The following is a 16,733-nucleotide window of genomic DNA, read 5'->3' as shown; positions in this document are numbered from 1 at the left end:
GTACAACTCAGGAATATTCGAACACTTTAAAGCATAGCAGACTGCTTTAAAGTATCTGAAGTTTTTTTCAGCTGTTTCAAAATAGGTTTTCGGTATTCTTTGGCAAGCAATCAAACAAATGTCACAATTTGTGCATCCCAAAATGGTCAAGAAGCAGAAGCAATTCCAGTATGGGAACAAAACATTTTGGGATGTTTACCTTAGAAGAAAAAATATGAGTAATTGGAAACTAGATAAAATTGTACATATAAAGTCCAAATATGAATGTATGCACTATGAAGAAAGTGGGTAGGGAAAAGCCGTTGTCTCTCTTTTGTAACACTACAAAATGTAGGATCATCCGGTGAAGGTGAAGGGTGGGCAATGGATCCTAACTGGAATGACTTCAAAAGGGATTTGATAAAATTATGGAAGATAATTCTATAGGTGTCTACTAATAATGATATCTATGTGCAACCTACATTATCAGAAGCAGTGCACTGGGATTTATGAAAAAGATGTTGTCACTGTAGGTATGACCTGCTTGTGGGTCATGCGGTCGCTGTTGCCCACTTTTGGTCTAAAACTATTTAGCTGTTTGTGATTCCTTTATTTTATCACTTTTGGACTTGTTTGTTATGCAATGCTTTTGACACGAAATAAAAGTCAGCCTTTTCATAGGCATTTGGTTGGTGAACAGCTTGATGGATTAGATATGTCTCTATTCTACTCTAGCAAGACCCTTCTTAGGTTTTTATGAACCTCTCCTAAGACATTTTAGATAGAGAGCATTCAGCTAACAGTGCCAGTTCTTGTTCTCAACCTAAGGGAACAAGCATATCATAGGATTCTTGCTGTGATTCAGAAAAATGTGCCTACAAAGTATTACTGCCTTCATATAGATCATATGTTTTGGTGAGAAAGAAAACCCATTCGAAGATATATTCTCTTTTAACATAAGAGGCTTAACAGCAGAAGATTTGGTCATCTGCTCCTCAAAATGACAGCAACCCCCCCCCCCCCCAAATGTAAATATGGCATAAAAGGTAACCTTAGCAATTGAGAGATGAATGGTTTATTTGTGTTTTCTACTACATTATCAATTCCAAGAATTACAAACATAATTGGATTGGATGGCCCTAGTGGTCTCTTTCAACTTTATAATTTTATAACATGCTAGATAGGGTACCTAAATAAGATCATTTTCTACAGATAAGACATATATAATCATTTATGGGGTGTTTGTTCAGCCTTATTAGAATTGCCACGTACAGTTCCAGTACTGCCCAAGGAAAGGTGACTCATTTGCTGTGCCAATGGACTGATCATTGATGTAGGCTGCAATGACATGGTGTGTTCCATGGAAGGAGTCAACACAGCACCCTACAAATGCGAAAGAAAGATGTCTCACGTTAAGATAAATAAAATGCATGCATGAATGTAACATAATATGGATTATTGTTGAAGGTTTTTTGTTTAGTTTGCAAAACGACTGATGCACTTCCTTGATAGCACAATCATAATAGTGTGTGTGAAGAGAATGCTAGCAATATCCATTTGCAGTCAAAACCTCTGCTTTCAATACGGAATGTATGCTCACAGGTGATATAAATGAGATTGAGATTAAGAGACAGACAGAGAATACACAAGAAATTGAAATCAATGCTCAAATGTAGATTTGATCTGCTAAAGAGTGGCCATTCATAAAACTGAGGGACATCTCAAGTTAAAATAATCTTGAGCAGAAGGTGACTGGGAGAGCAGATGTGAAAGATCTTCGTTTTGTACAGGTAGCCAGAACAGATAGCATGTGATGGCTCATAAATTCCAAACTGATTCTGCAATGACTACTAAAGATTTGAATTACTATATTAGCAATGAATGTTCTCCCTTACATGCTCTGTACAGGAGAAGGCACAAGCTTCAGTGGGAAGTTCGAAATGCCTTGGGTCAGCTTAACTCTTCTAACTTTTATCTCCTCCTCCTCTCTCTCCCCCTATATATATGCACAACTTTCTATCATTTGCACAGCTATCTACCATTTCTCTAACTAATAGTTTGTTCCAGAACTAAACTATCAGCACCTATAATTCAGCTTACTTTTCAGGATAACAAATCATGCATTGGACAAGGTGCAGAAGTTACTTCTGGGATGTACAAAACAATGCTGGATGGGTAAGAACTAGTAATAACTATTAGCAACTACAGCCACAGTGAAAACAGGTGGGATGAAGGGAAGGCTAATCCAAACCAATTCCCAGGTGACATAGGAGCAAATGTGCATACTTACAGGATGCTGCATTATATAGGGTTGAGGCTGCATCCATGAAGGACTCTGCACCTAGATAATAAAAGTGACATTTGTAGAAAGAATGATTCATAAGCAATATTATTAACAGGTTCAAGCATATGGTCTTAGAACAACTATTTCTTCCGTCCATAGCCAGCATTACCAATGATCTCAGATGATGCTAACTGCAGTCCAGTAGCAATCCGGGAACTGAAGTTCAGGAAAGGTTATCTTAGATCAGGTTTGCACTGTACTACTTTGTCCTTTTTGTTGCATGACAGTAAAAAAGGCAATGTGATTCATGGTATTATTTACTGGCTTGCAATCTTTTAAACTTGTATGTGCAGTTCTTTCAAATCGCCATTTGCAGATTATATTTTGAAAGCTGTGAGGTGGCTTGGTAGTGGTGATGGTGGGAAAATATAGAAGAGAAAACCTCAGAGAGGTTTCCCTCTGATTCTTCAGTTTTGAAGAACTGGAATGAAATGATTGATCAGCTTGATACACGCTTTAACTCAGCAGGCAGCAACCCAACAATTCTAATCTGACATCACAGAGACAACAAGAGAACAGGATATGATCTCTCTCAGACGGCAAGAAGGAGTGGTCCGGCTAAGTGGTAACATCTGTTTCCTTCTTCTCAGACCAACTGAGATTTGCATTATCAGAGATTGTCAGAGCCCTGGTTGAATGCCCAATGCTAATGTCAGGTTAATTTTAGGGGCTTTTTATAACTATGCTCTGCACCTCCTTTGATTTATTTTTTGAGAAGAGAATTATGGCTTGAAGCAACATTCAGTTGTGAAAACTTGAGATGTAAAGAACTGAGGGAAACTGTTCCTTAGTTCTGATAAGGAACAGCTGGGTATCTTGGAGAAAAACTTCGAACAAACTGTTTCAAAAAAATATAACCACTATCTTTTATCCTTATTTACTCTGAACAAAGTTTTAAAATGGCAGTTTTCCTTTTCAAATAGCTGGTATTAGTGCAGCAAAATGAACAGTTCAGTGTTTGATATTTTATAGGCTCAGATTATGACTGAAGAAGCAAGTTTGTGAATACTTGCTTTGAAAAGGTGTCTATGAGGACAACTAAGAAGCAGCGAACATAAACAAAATCCTACAACCACTGCGTTTTTACTGCTTTTTGGACATTGGGGTGAGACTGAGACAGGGGGAAACCGTTCTCTTTGACTTCATTCTTTGTTTCCTGCTCTCTTCTCCATTTTGGTGGATCTTGGAAACTGGCAGCCAGAAAAAATTCTGGAGAAGTTGTTCATGAATTTCAACCAGACATAACACAGGCCTCCAAAAGGTCTTCCATCTGGCAGCTTCAACATCAGTGAGCAGGAGGATATGCAACAATTGGCAGTGGATCAATTGGAAATATAGACTGCTCTGTCTTAATAGCACTAATACAATCTTGTGTTGGCTCAGTACCTCTTTCTTCCTTTCTAGTCAATCCGTTTCCTCTGTTGATGGGTTCAGGATCAGCATACACACTCTGACTGGTTGCGAAGCTTTTCGTGTTCGCATGAGAGACATGTGCACCCACAGCATTTCAACCCTACTTGCTAAACTTTCCTTGCCTTAGTCTATTTCTCCAGATATATTTTTTTAAAAGAGACAACAGACTTAACAAAGGATTTCACAAGGATGAAGGGAGAGAAGCAAACCATTAAGGATTTTGGCTTTCTCGCTCTTATCTGGCTGGCAATGGGCTCAGCCATTGATTTATTTAATTGTTTGTTTGATTTATATGCTTTTTTCTCCCAGAGCAGGACCTGGTTAAATAAGTTAAAATACTTCTCATACCATTTAAAAACAATTAAATCATAGAATACATTTTGAAATCAATTAAAACATAAAAAGGTAATATCTATATCTAAAACAAGCTCACAGGAAAGCCGCCTGTGCTTATATATTGAAATTTTGCTGAAATAAAAAAGTGCTAACAAAAATACAATAGAGAGAGGTCAGGTTAGCCTCCTACAAAAGAGAGTTCAAGAGAATGGGAAAAGCACAAGACAATCATCTCTCATGCCCTCACCAAGTGAGCCTTTGATGGTGGTGGGACTAAGAGAGAAAGTCTTCCCTCTAGATTTCAAGATTCTGGCAGGTTGTTATACAGGTATATGATCTTTCAGATAGTCTGGACCTAAACAGTATAGCTTTCTAGTTTGTGACTAGCATTTTGAATTGTGCCTGGAAATGAACCGGTCACCTCCCTGCCCCAGTCAGTTGTGGTCTTGTGACTATGTAACATTATCGGCAGAGAAACACTGCTGGAAAACTCCAGGGTTACACACAGAACACTTCTTGACCTGCAACAGATATTTGGCAGCAGTGGTTTATGTATATGCACAGGAATGGTAGTAACGAAGCCGTCTTTCAGGAAAGCTTCTTAGCCTTTTCCTCCCTTATCTCTTTGCTGAGGAATCCATGATAAGGACTTGAGGATTCCCAGGAACACACTCCATGATTTCTGCCTCAGAAATAAAATTAAGCACCACCACCACCAGAATCTTTTGTTACACCAATCTCTATGCTACAGGAAACTGTGAATACTTCAAAAGCATAAGAGCACTTCAAATTCCCATTGTGGATGTGTGTGATCTTTACATTAAAGCCTTGCAAAATATGCTATTTTGTCATTCTGCCTGCAAAAAGCAGCTAGGACCTATTTTGGCAAATAAATTTTAGATATTAAACCCCGTTAAGCCTAAAATACAAACCTGGTACGTAGAAACAGGAGAAGCAATGTATGGCGTAATAGATGTCTGAGTGATCATTCTGTTTGTTGCAATACTGTATGGTGGATAGAATCTAGAAAATGAGAAATACCTTTGTTAATATCTTTTTGGAAAAATTAAAACAGACCCTAATAAATAAATACATATTTATTAAGCTTGTTTCTACCTACCCATTCTGCAAAGCAGCTGTAGTTGGATCATAAGTAAGAGTCATCCCAGCCTATAAAAAGGGAGAAAATATATAATCAGTGCTGAGACTGGCTGCCTTCCTCAACTAAAGCATTAGCACCAACACATCTGCTTGAAATAGCTGAAGCTACTGCATCACTAGCATAGCCTTATGTTTTGTAAGACTTTGCTGACATAAGTGATACACAACAAGAAATGTTTAGGACTTCCATCCTCTATTAAATTTTACTGTCCGAACATAGAGGTTTCCTATCTGGATCTGGATCTCCACGCACAAGGGATCCTTCCCACTTAGCATTGCAGAGACAATTCTGCCCCGTTACACATTCTGCAAGTAGACATTCCACAACCCTTGGAACTGGTGTGTGTGTGTGTGTGTGCGTGTGCACACTTCCTTCCTCTATTCATTTTTATTGTCTGAACATAGAACATTTTGACAAAGTGTTGATTTGTAAAAAAAAACAAAACAAAACAAAAACCTAGCTTGGTGAATGGATTTATCATGAAGTCAAACAGACTCAGAATGTAAATAGCCCAAAATCATAGAAGTGCCATTGCAACTATGTGGAACAGCAGTGGGCAACAGGGCCCTCCAGTTATTGTGACTCATGTCATCCTGCACATGTGGCTATGCTGGCTAAGACTGATGGGAGCTGTAGGGCCAACTGTTCTCCATCCCTTGGACACAAGAATAGGGCAGAACTGATATGTTATGCACAATGGAGATGAAAACTATCCAGGAGAGTTGGGATATAGCAGGACTAATCTCATGCAACTCTCTTCCTGCGGAGTCCTGCTTTTCCAGAACTCTTCACTTTTAATTTGGTGCTTTAAGAGGCTGTTGGGGGATGGAGTAATCCCCTCTTTCCTGTCACTGAATGATACGGAAGATTTCCTGCTTCATTGTTTCTGATGAAGTTACAGTTTATAGCCTCTGTATACTATTTATCTACTGTCTTTTCAAATGCATAATTTTGTTTACATAATTTTTACTGCATTTTATTGTAAGTCATTAAGAGGATAATTTCAAACAATAAATAACAAAAATGCTCAAATTAATTAAACATGTTTCTAGAAAGTATCAAATAGGCATGATCTTTTAAATATAAATTTAAAGATTTTAACATCAAATAAGGAAGTAATATAAAAATGGCAAAATCTTTACACATTACAGGAAAGACAGTATGCAATTATGAAACTATTATTTTCTTACTGCATGTGCAGGCTTCTGCACACATGCACACACTCACTCACTCACACTCAGTAAAGTTGAAATGAGGACTTACAAGTCTCACCTCGCCTTCTCTGTGCCACGCTCTTCCATTCTGTATATATTTGTTCTGATTCTGCCTCTTTTTTTGTCCTCCATCTGCAAACTTGCACAACAAAGGTTCTGCAGGAGCTTAAAAAAACACAGGCATTTATTTTTATTTATTTATTTCCATCATTTATGTGCCACCCTTCTCACCCGAAGGGACTCAGGCATTAGAATTACTTGTCATAATTATTTCTGTATGGATAAAAGAACATGCATTTCAGCAGTTGTTGCACACAGAGGGTATTACTAACATGTCACTTAGTGTATTTTCCCAAATATCTTGCTCAGAAACCAGTGTTTATATGCACTGGATAGGACCCAGCATTCTAAATACATTTTCAAGCTCTGAACGAGCATCATAATTAGTGGAGCCCTGGATTATAGATTGTACCAATCTTTCAGATACAGCCAAAAACCAATGTTTGGATCTGTGGCAGAACTTCTGACCTTGGTGCTATTTTGAAAGAGCAGACTTTTGTAAGACTTGTAAATACACATCTTGAAGCATCATATACAAAGAATTGTTCTAGCAGATATTGCACAAGAACTTTCCCCAAGGGTTTGTGCACTGCCTTCTTTTAAAGAAAACATAGTTAACATTCGGATGTTTTCCACAATAATTTTGCAATGTCAGGGGGAAAAAACCACCCTTCTACTCAAAGAAGTGTTTTTACTTTGAAACATCACTCCTCAATCCATTATATGGGCTTCAACTTCCTTCCCTCCTTCCTATCAATACAACTACAGTAGTCTCTCACTTATCCAACATTTGCTTATCCAACATTCTGGATTATCCAACGCAGTTTGCCTCCCACCCCAATCCACAGCTGTTTCTCTAGGCAGCAAGTATTGAACTTTTTATGGATTTAATTTCCGACAATGTTGCTATTGTGAGTTCATTTTATGCAATTCTATCTTTATTTGTAGTCTATTTGTTAGTAGCCAATGTTTTTCAACATTGCGATGTTTTGGTGCTAAATTCATAAATACAGTAATTACTACATAACGTTACCATGTTTTGGACTGCTTTTCTGTCAATTTGTTGTAAAACATATTTTTGGTGCTTAATTTTTAAAATAACATAATTTGACATTTAATAGGCTTTTCCTTAATCCCTCCTTATTATCCAACATTTTTGCTTATCCAACATTCTGCCGACCTGTTTATATCGGATAAGTGAAACTCTACTGTATTCTTTTAACCAAGTAACGATACACATAAAAATATTTTGATGTGGCAGGTTTTAGTCAGCCATCTGTATACGTGGATGCTAATAGGTTTACAACTAAAAACCTATTTCTTCTGGCAGGCCTACCCAGTCAACTTCAAACTATGAATTTTAAATGTACACTATATAGGTGTGAATGATTTTAATGTGCATTTTAATTTTTGTTTGTTTTTAATCTATGCATTTAAATATGTTTATGTTTTCATCTACTATATTTTAATTCTATGTTGTACCTCGCCTTAAGGAAAGAGGTGGGCAAGAAATAAAATGCATTATTATTATCTTTATTGCCACCACTTCCTCTTCCCTTACACATAGATAGGAATCCTATTATCTCTGCTGGCATAATATGCTGCTGACCGAAGCAAAGGCATCTGTGACAGCAAGACATAAAAAGCTGCAGGTGTAAAAAAGAAAAAAGGACTATGAGGGGCATCAAAGATAGGAGGAAGATGACAAAATCAATGGTGGCTTGTGTCCTTGAACTGCCTATTTCTGAAGAACTGTGTTCCAGGTGTCCCCTAAACACCCTGGGAATGATGACTTATAAAGGCAATCTGCTAAGCCAGCATTTCAGGAATGCCTTAGTTCTGAGGAAGCCTTTCATCCAAAGTCAAGCATTCAACTCAAAAGGACCAAATAACACCTTCTTTGCCCATTGCTAACATTTTCTTCTCCCTCCATAAATGGAGAGGAAGTACAGCTGCTAGTTGTTACAGACTGGGTCATATTTTATGCTAGTGATTTTCTCTAAAGTATTATACTGGAGGCATTTTTTTCACACCTTAGTGCTTAATCAATTCAGGCATATTCATACATGCTAGTCACTAAAGTAATTATATGAATGTGTGCAGAGTCAACTCTTACCTCATAATTCTACTGAAATCTGCTGGGGTTACCTTGAAACAAGCAAAAGTAGCGAGTGCAGCTGTGGGCTACTAGCAATAACTGCCTTAAGAAGGTGTTCAAGGATACTTCTCATTTGTAGTGCCACCTCATGCAACACATACAAACTAATTTAAAGGCAGGTGTGCACTGAACATTGTTTATGTAAGTCCTCAGGCTAGATGACACACCTAAATATTAAGTGTCGGCATTACAAATAGCCCACATGACACAAAATGTATGTTTTGGTGCTTATCTCAAGTTTTCATGAGCCAAAAGAATTTTGCATGATTGAGTTTTGCAATTCAAAAGAAAAAAATTGTGATATTATGGGCTGAAGACAAATTCATGTTTGTGGTTGTCATGTCTGGTCTATTTCATAAATAAAAACATCCTTTAAGAGGTTCAGCTGCCTTTAACTACCTCCCACCTACATACCAATCTGGCAACCCAGATTCTTGCAGAAAAGGGTTTGTCTGAGAATAAATTAGACACCTACACAACAAATGCTTAGGGTGTGAATTCAAAGATGCTCCTAAAACAGGGATTGAAAGGAGCAATCCAGCTTTATACCAGGGGTGGAGACAGTCATCCTCCAGACTGGACTCAGCCATCAGAACTAGCTGTGGGAGGCCTGCAGGCCACCGTGCACAAGCTGCCCACTAAAATGACACAATACTAGCACTTGATATCCAAGGCTTTCCTCTTCATTTTTATTGTTTTTCTCAGAGTCTTCAAACAAAGCAATCTATTTTCATTATTTATTACAGTCATTAAGAAGAGATACATTTGTTATTACCTTTTGCAGTGTATTTCTATAAAGTATTTGTACACTGATCATTATTTTTGACACTGGTTTGCTTTGTTTGGGCATGTGGGGAGTGAGCTGCACCACCCCACATATTAGTGTTGAAACAAGAACTGCACAAAGTCTGAAAAATATCTTGTCATATGCCTCTCAAATATCCTTTAACAGTCATGTTAAAAATAGCCTGTCACAGCTGCACTTTGCACTAATAATGTTGTTCCCACTCCTGTTATTTCTTAAAGTTAATTCTGTCACTTTCTTTTTACAAGGACGCCACATGGTGCATGTACAATAACTTTGTTACCTGTAGTTCATCACCAACAATGATAGGAATTGCAGTCAATCCCATTTGGGGGGGGGGGGGGGTTGAGAAAACCTGATTCAAATGTTCCCAAAATGTGAAATGGTCTATATTAGCTAGAAAGAAAGGAAAATCCTTAACAGCAGCTGGCTTTGTGTTATTAAAATATGATGGTATAACTAATCCGACACCGATTAAGAAGATTTTACTTTGGAGATCCATATATGTCTGCCGTCCATCAGTTTGGATGTGTCCTAAGATTAATGCCATTGCAACTCACTTTTTTGGTCATTGTGGAGGTCAATGGCCCATTAACCAACTCCCCCTTCAAACCAACTTTTCATAGGTGCAGCTCACTCCCCACTTGCCCAAACCAGCCATTTTCTGGTCAGATAGAGTTATTTTCCTATAGCTGATACAGAGTTGTGACATCCTTTGTAGGGACCATCACAAGGCTCCTGGGTGATCTCTACAGATATCTGCTGCTGTGTATCCAGCTATAGTACTACTTTTTAAACTGTAAGTTCTGACCCCAAATTGGGTCCCCTTAGCTCACTGCTGAAGTCATGAAATAATTGGAAACACTAAAAGTTTTCTGAACATCAGCCATTTATTAGCAACAATGTGCAGCATTTCTAGTGCTCAGCAGAAAATGTTTTGGCTGTACTCCACAAAAAGGGAAAACAGTATGTTTAGAAAGCCTTGCAAATGCTGATTTGGTTATGCATCTTGTAGATATGTCTCCCAATGAAGGATCGCATCTGATCTAAAAGCGTTGTGGTCATGATGAGAATCAAACAATGGGCTCAAAAACCTCAAAACTTTCTGCCTTTCAACACCTGTTGCCATTCTAGTATCACTGTGGGATGCATTAACAGCAGTAATACACATTCCACGTAATACGTTGCACTGTAGATAATTTTTAGCAAGTAGAAAGTTATTACAAAATGTCCACAGTGAACAATGCTAACATTTTCCAAAATAGTTTCCATGGTGTCTACAGTTTCTCCAGATTCTTTGGTTCCAGCAATGACATACTTTTTAATCACAGCAAGATCAGTTGACTCTTTAAAAAGTATAATAAAGACAGGAGTTACAGTCCAGCTGCCTTATTAGTCATTCCTTATCACAAACGTCAACCTTTTTGATGCTCACAGAGCTCCATCACCTGGTGATTCAATTATCTGCACAACATGCCCCATCTCCCCCCAGACCTTTTGGAAGCAACAGCAGCAATGATGCTTCTGGTTGTAACATCCCGATATGTTCAACACAAACAAAATTGACACAGATTTGAATAGAAAAAACATCCGCACTCTAGTGAATACACTGGAGAAGTCCATGAGGAAAACCTTTGTTGAGTTTAATGCAGAATAACACAATCAGAAGACGTCTCAGGAAAAAAAAGAGCTTAGCAATTCCAGTCTTTTATCATTCAAACTGCATTACTACACAGTTTCTGATTGGAAGGGTGCACAGAGTTGGAATAAAATCCTCATAGCTGTTCTGCCAAGGGCAGACAGCATAATTAAACAAGGTTTAGGTATTCACATACTTTTGTATTTCCCTGGCCTAATTATTTCTTGTTGCATTTTGGAACACAGGCAAATACTAAAAAAAATTCACATGCAAGTTTTTGTAGTAAGAACTAAACAATACAATGTAGACCTAATGAGAATTAGTGGTGGACCAATAATTAAAAACAAACAAACAAACAAGAATACCACAATGTGTTGTCAAAGGCTTTCATGGCAAGAATCACTGGGTTGCTTTGAGTTTTTTGGGCTGTATGGCCATATTCCAGTAGCATTCCCTCCTGACGTTTCACCTGCATCTATGACAGGCATCCTCAGAGGTTGTGAGGTCTTTCCTACAGACCATGGAACATGGCCATATAGCCTGAAAAACTCACATCAACCCAAGAATATCACAATTTATAAAAATAAGGAAAACTAATGTTTTTGTTCTAATAAAGTAATAATAATTCAATTGGTTTATCTGGCACCAAAATTTAGAAAGTAGTAGATTGAAATACTATGGCTTCGTGCCCTTGGCATAAAAGTTGCAGAGCCTCTGTTGTTGTGTATTTGGAAACGGCGCAATACAATCTGTTTCCTCTCTCTCTGTTTATGGATCTGCAGGCATTTACACACAAGCCGCACTGGCTGTTAGGCAGGAATTGGATTCTTTTGTGTATCTTCCATATCACCATTAAGCCCCAAAGGAAAAATTTACCATTGAAGGTAAATTTCCTGATTTCAAAGCTGAAATAAGTTATGCCTACCTTGCTCTGTAATAATGTTTTAAAATGTTTAGACCACAGGCGGGCAAAATGCGACACCCCCCCCCCCCCGAGGTTTTTGTGGTCCGCAAGAGTTGTTTTTTTTTATTACACGAGAAGGACAAGTGAGCACATCTCATTACGGTCTGCCAACTGGAAGCCAGGTCTGAAAGAAGAAGCCTGCTCAGTAAATCAGAGATGTTTAAGCACTTTCGGCTTATTCACATTGTTAGGAAAAGGTGGCTACGTACACGTTTCTTAGAAATTCTAGATTATGCATACATAAAAAAAAATCCCAGCTAGCCTAGTCTGCTTAAAACTGTTTTCAAAAGCCTTTCCCAATCTGCTTCAAGTTGTCTAGCAGGACCCTTTCCTACAAACCTATTAGCCACTCTATATTTGATTCCAAAAATTCTGTTATTGCAACTCAGCTGCACCATGACAGCATGCTCTCTGAAGCAGATGTTCTTCCTCAGACACCTATTCACTGCCATATTGTTGTTTCTTAATCCCAGAAAGCATTTTTCCAATCCAAGTCCAATTTTCTGATTGATCAAAGTTTCTTTGACCTTTGTTGTTATAACACCAGGTCCACTACTGGAGACTTGTATTTAAAAGCATTCATTTCTTGTCCTTTATCTGGACAGCCTTTGTTAATGGGAAGTAAATTTGACTTCCTAGTATCCCTTCTCAAGAAGTCAAGAAGCAAAGTTGAAATAAAATAAACAGGTATCTGAAACCACATGTACATCGGGAGTCATTGGTACAACAAGATGAGCTATAGTTATGTGTGGGTGTGTGCATTTAGTCATTGCAAGGAATGTCATATGCCTAATCTAATTCTGTGCTGTGCAGAAGTGCAAAAGATGGATCACTGCAGAAAAAGTAAACCATCTCTTGTGTTAATGGAACACAGGAAGCACTGAAAGGAAAAAAGGGGAAATTGTGGTACACTGAGGGAAGAGGGAGAGCAGATAGGATTAAAAAATGTCTTTATGTCATGGTGAGTATCATTTCAGCTTTATTTCTAGAGGAGACTGGTCAAACAACATATACACTTAACAGCCTCCATTTGTTGAAAATTCTGTTTCAATTTACCTGTTGCAATTTTTTCTTTTAGCCACCTAATGCTGAACACTAAAATAGTGGCATGCATCTTTGAAGGGAGGGAGAGAGGGAGGGAAGGAAGCCTTTGATGCCTTGTGCAGAGAAGAAGCTTGAGTAGATCATCTACCAGGCTTAAGTTACAGCATTATAGCTAGAAAACTACACCAAGGAGTTCTCTTCTGTAATATCTGAAAACTTGGTTTGCATGGTACAATAAACTAGATATTCACAAGTATGATATCTTACTATGGTCTGGGACTGTGCACTAGCACACTGCTCTCAACTGCCTATTATTGACATGGAAATTCACTCTCCATATTGATACCTGAGTTCTTACGCTAGAACCTCAAACTCTACATACAGTAGAGTCTCACTTATCCAACACTCACTTATCCAACGTTCTGGATTATCCAATGCATTTTTGTAGTCAATGTTTTCAATGCATTGTGATATTTTGGTGCTAAATTCATAAATACAGTAATTACTACATAGCATTAATGTGTAATGAACTACTTTTTCTGTCAAATTTGTTGTTAAACATGATGTTTTGGTGCTTAATTTGTAAAATCATAACCTATTTTGATGTTTAATAGGCTTTTCCTTAATCTCTCCTTATTATCCAACATATTCGCTTATCCAACGTTCTGCCGGCCCGTTTATGTTGGATAAGTGAGACTCTACTGTATACTCATTCATATGGAAGACTAAGCACATAATGATAGATACATTTAAATTCCTAGTAACCCTAACTGGATGCTAAAGTGGATTTTTTTTAACCTGTGCTACTTATATATTTCCCAACACTTATTAAGATGAGAGGCAGGATGAACAGATTTACCATCCATTTGTATTGACTTAGCAGCAGGAGGCAAGGCTGCATTTCACATTTCCTTCACATGAAATTTCTACTCACAGACACTATTTAAATGTGAAATACATGATGTCCCCCCAGTGTCCATATTTGATGAGGCAATCTTGTGAGCTATAACCCATTTCATTAATTCTACTGAACACGATGACACAATGCCGATTCAGTCACCTTTCCCCAAAACATTCTGCTGATCTGAGCCAGACACATACGAAGTGGCTGATTGTTGTTGTTTTTTTAATCAGTTGGCAAAGCAGCAGGCGTTTCTAACAATGTGAAAATGCAAATATATTTTCCTCTTGCAACTGGAGGGGTACATAGCCTGTGGAAATCATCAACTCCAAGCTGATCTTATGACCTTAAAATTCCCCCTTCATTTTTAAGAGACAGTATTGAGAATCACACTCCTGGAATCCTCTTTAATCACTTCATAAGCACATCACCTTTTACAACTTTAAACAAAGATTTCTGGTCACTGGTAGTTTCACAGGGACCGGGGTGATGCATCCCATGGCAGGATTGTGTGAAACACAAAACAGGCTCCTAGATCCTCCAAAGTTGCCCATACCTGATTTATAGCAAATGGGACAATGTTTATTTACTAATTTATTTCATTTATTTCTCACCCTTCTTTAAACATGGGTGGCAAGATGGCTCGCAGTACCGAATACAGACATGACATAACAAAGTACAGCTATAACAATTATGATTATAAAAAAGCTAAAGAGTGGAACAAGCTATCCTATAAAACATGACTGATTTAAAGGATCATTTAAAAAATCCATAATGATAAGAACATTAGGTAATGTTCCATTATCCGGGAGGAGGCCACTAGGGGGTACTAGAGAGAGAAGGACAGTTCATTTTATGGGGGTGGAGGGTGGATTGAGGAGGAAAACCATTTCCCCATTTTCCTGTTATTCCCCCCATCCATGTCCCAATTGTGGAAACAATCCTTGTTTATTATATGGGATGGGGCAGGAGGGGAATAACCAGTGAAAACAGGAGAAATGGTTTTCCTGCTTGAACTCCCCCCTGTAAAATGGACTATCCTTCACTCTCTAGTGCCTCCTAGTGGCCTCTGCCCAGATCATGATCTGTACCAAAAATTACAGCACATACAGGCATTTATTAAATGAGCCTTCTGAGATAATCTGCCAAACTTTTTTTAAAAAAATAAAAAGGCCTTTACTTGTTAGCAGAAGCTGAAACAGAGGAAAGACCACCAAGTTTCTTGGGGAAGAAAACTTGTCTGCCTGAAAGCAGCCCAAGCTTGCACGAATAAACAGTCCTTAATAATAGTTGATGGCTTGAGGCAATCGCCTCCTTAATTTTCCTGTTCATGTACAGCAGTAGGCAGGGCTTACAGAATAACAATATAAGGGGGGCGCACTGCTTGGTTTCATCAGAGCCACAATTTTCTCAGTACTTTTCCAAGTTCAGGCAAATCTCCATAAAACATTTGTATGCGATAATATGGTTGGCCATTTTCATGCAAACTGCCTAATACAGTTGTCCACACTGTGCTGAGGATGGTTGGGATAGGTTCTGTGTTCAGGGAGTGTTACAAGAATTGGTTCTGGGGCTAATAGCTTTCTACCACATTAGCATGACAAGGTGGGATTGAAGGAACATCAGCGAAAGAAGAAATGTTTCTCCCCATTCCCCAATCTCCCTTCACCAGATTCCAGCTTGAATCTTGGCCACTTGGAGGATAAGGCTCAGCTACTACATGTGATAACACTGATCACATATTTAATAAGGAATCCAAGGAACCTACCTGAAACTCCTGGTGGTGTTTTAATGAACTTTCCATTAAAATGAGCAATCACTGCTTCACATTTTTCTGTTGATTCCATTCTGCATAAAGAGATAAAAAGAGCCACCTGTACATTATTAACTTGCATATGTTTTTGTGATATGCCTGGTGGCAAGGACATTATGGGTGAGACCTCTTGTGCATACACTACATAAAGAATGATCACACTGTACCCTAATCTGGACCTTTCTGTACAGATAAATTGTGTGAGCAGGGGAAGGAGTAGTAGCACTTACACAGAATGGAAAACCAAGATTCCTCACTTTACCATAAACTAGGGATGGGCTGGCTGTGATCTGTGAGATGTCATTGAGCTACAATTCCCATGAACCTTAGTCAATAAGTAAAGTTAAAGGTTTCCCCCTGACATTAAGTCCAGTCATGTCTGACTCTGGGGGTTGGTGCTCATCTCCATTTCCAAGTCGAAGAGCCGCCCTTGTCTGTAGACACCTCCAAGGTCATGTGGTCAGCATAACTGCATGGAGCGCCGTTACCCTCCCGCCAGAGTGGTACCTATTGTTCTACTCACATTTGCATGTTTTTGAACTGCTAGGTTGGCAGAAGCTGGGGCTGACAGAGGGAGCAAGTTCAGCAGCTCAGCGATTTAACCTGCTGTGCTACCAGGGGCTCCCCTTAGTCAATAGTGAACAATATTTGGAGTAACAATCTGACAATACCTGGTATGGACAATGTTGAGCTTGCATTAGGTAGTTTTCGGGGATGCATTGAATGTGATTTCCTGCTTCTTGGCAGGGGGTTGGACTGGATGGCCCATGGGGTCTCTTCCAACTCTACTATTCTATGATTCTATCATTTTCACCCACACCTCAAGTTTTTCTAGCACAATGGTTCTCAACCTGTGGTTCCCCAGATGTTTTGTCTTTCAACTCTTAGAAATCCTAACAGC

At 38.5% G+C, this 16,733-nt stretch overlaps 1 protein-coding gene and 1 long non-coding RNA gene across 6 annotated transcripts in view; one reads left to right on the top strand and one right to left on the bottom strand.

Annotated features, from left to right (window-relative positions):
• The window catches only part of rbms1 (RNA binding motif single stranded interacting protein 1), a 175,124-nt gene that overhangs the window by 5,065 nt on the left and 153,326 nt on the right, over positions 1–16,733 (bottom strand). For 2 of the 4 annotated variants that reach the window (XM_003226358.4, XM_008119146.3), the window contains exons 6-11: positions 15,788–15,867; positions 6,507–6,613; positions 5,193–5,242; positions 5,005–5,095; positions 2,270–2,320; positions 1,252–1,362 (exon numbers count right to left, since the gene is read on the bottom strand). In XM_003226358.4, the coding sequence (XP_003226406.1) occupies positions 1,252–1,362; positions 2,270–2,320; positions 5,005–5,095; positions 5,193–5,242; positions 6,507–6,613; positions 15,788–15,867 (490 nt within the window). Of the gene's footprint in view, positions 1–1,251; positions 1,363–2,269; positions 2,321–5,004; positions 5,096–5,192; positions 5,243–6,497; positions 6,614–15,787; positions 15,868–16,733 lie in introns of all 4 variants that reach the window. The other 2 variants (XM_008119147.3, XM_008119144.3) reach the window with 1 other exon arrangement.
• Positions 1–16,733, top strand: part of LOC107983377 (uncharacterized) — an 85,220-nt gene that overhangs the window by 47,451 nt on the left and 21,036 nt on the right. The window lies entirely within an intron of this gene.

The sequence above is a fragment of the Anolis carolinensis genome, chromosome 1 (genome assembly GCF_035594765.1).
Source record: "Anolis carolinensis isolate JA03-04 chromosome 1, rAnoCar3.1.pri, whole genome shotgun sequence".
Lineage (NCBI taxonomy): Eukaryota > Metazoa > Chordata > Lepidosauria > Squamata > Dactyloidae > Anolis > Anolis carolinensis.
Note: the sequence above shows the minus strand (reverse complement) of the source record. Positions and strands in the feature narration are given on the sequence as shown.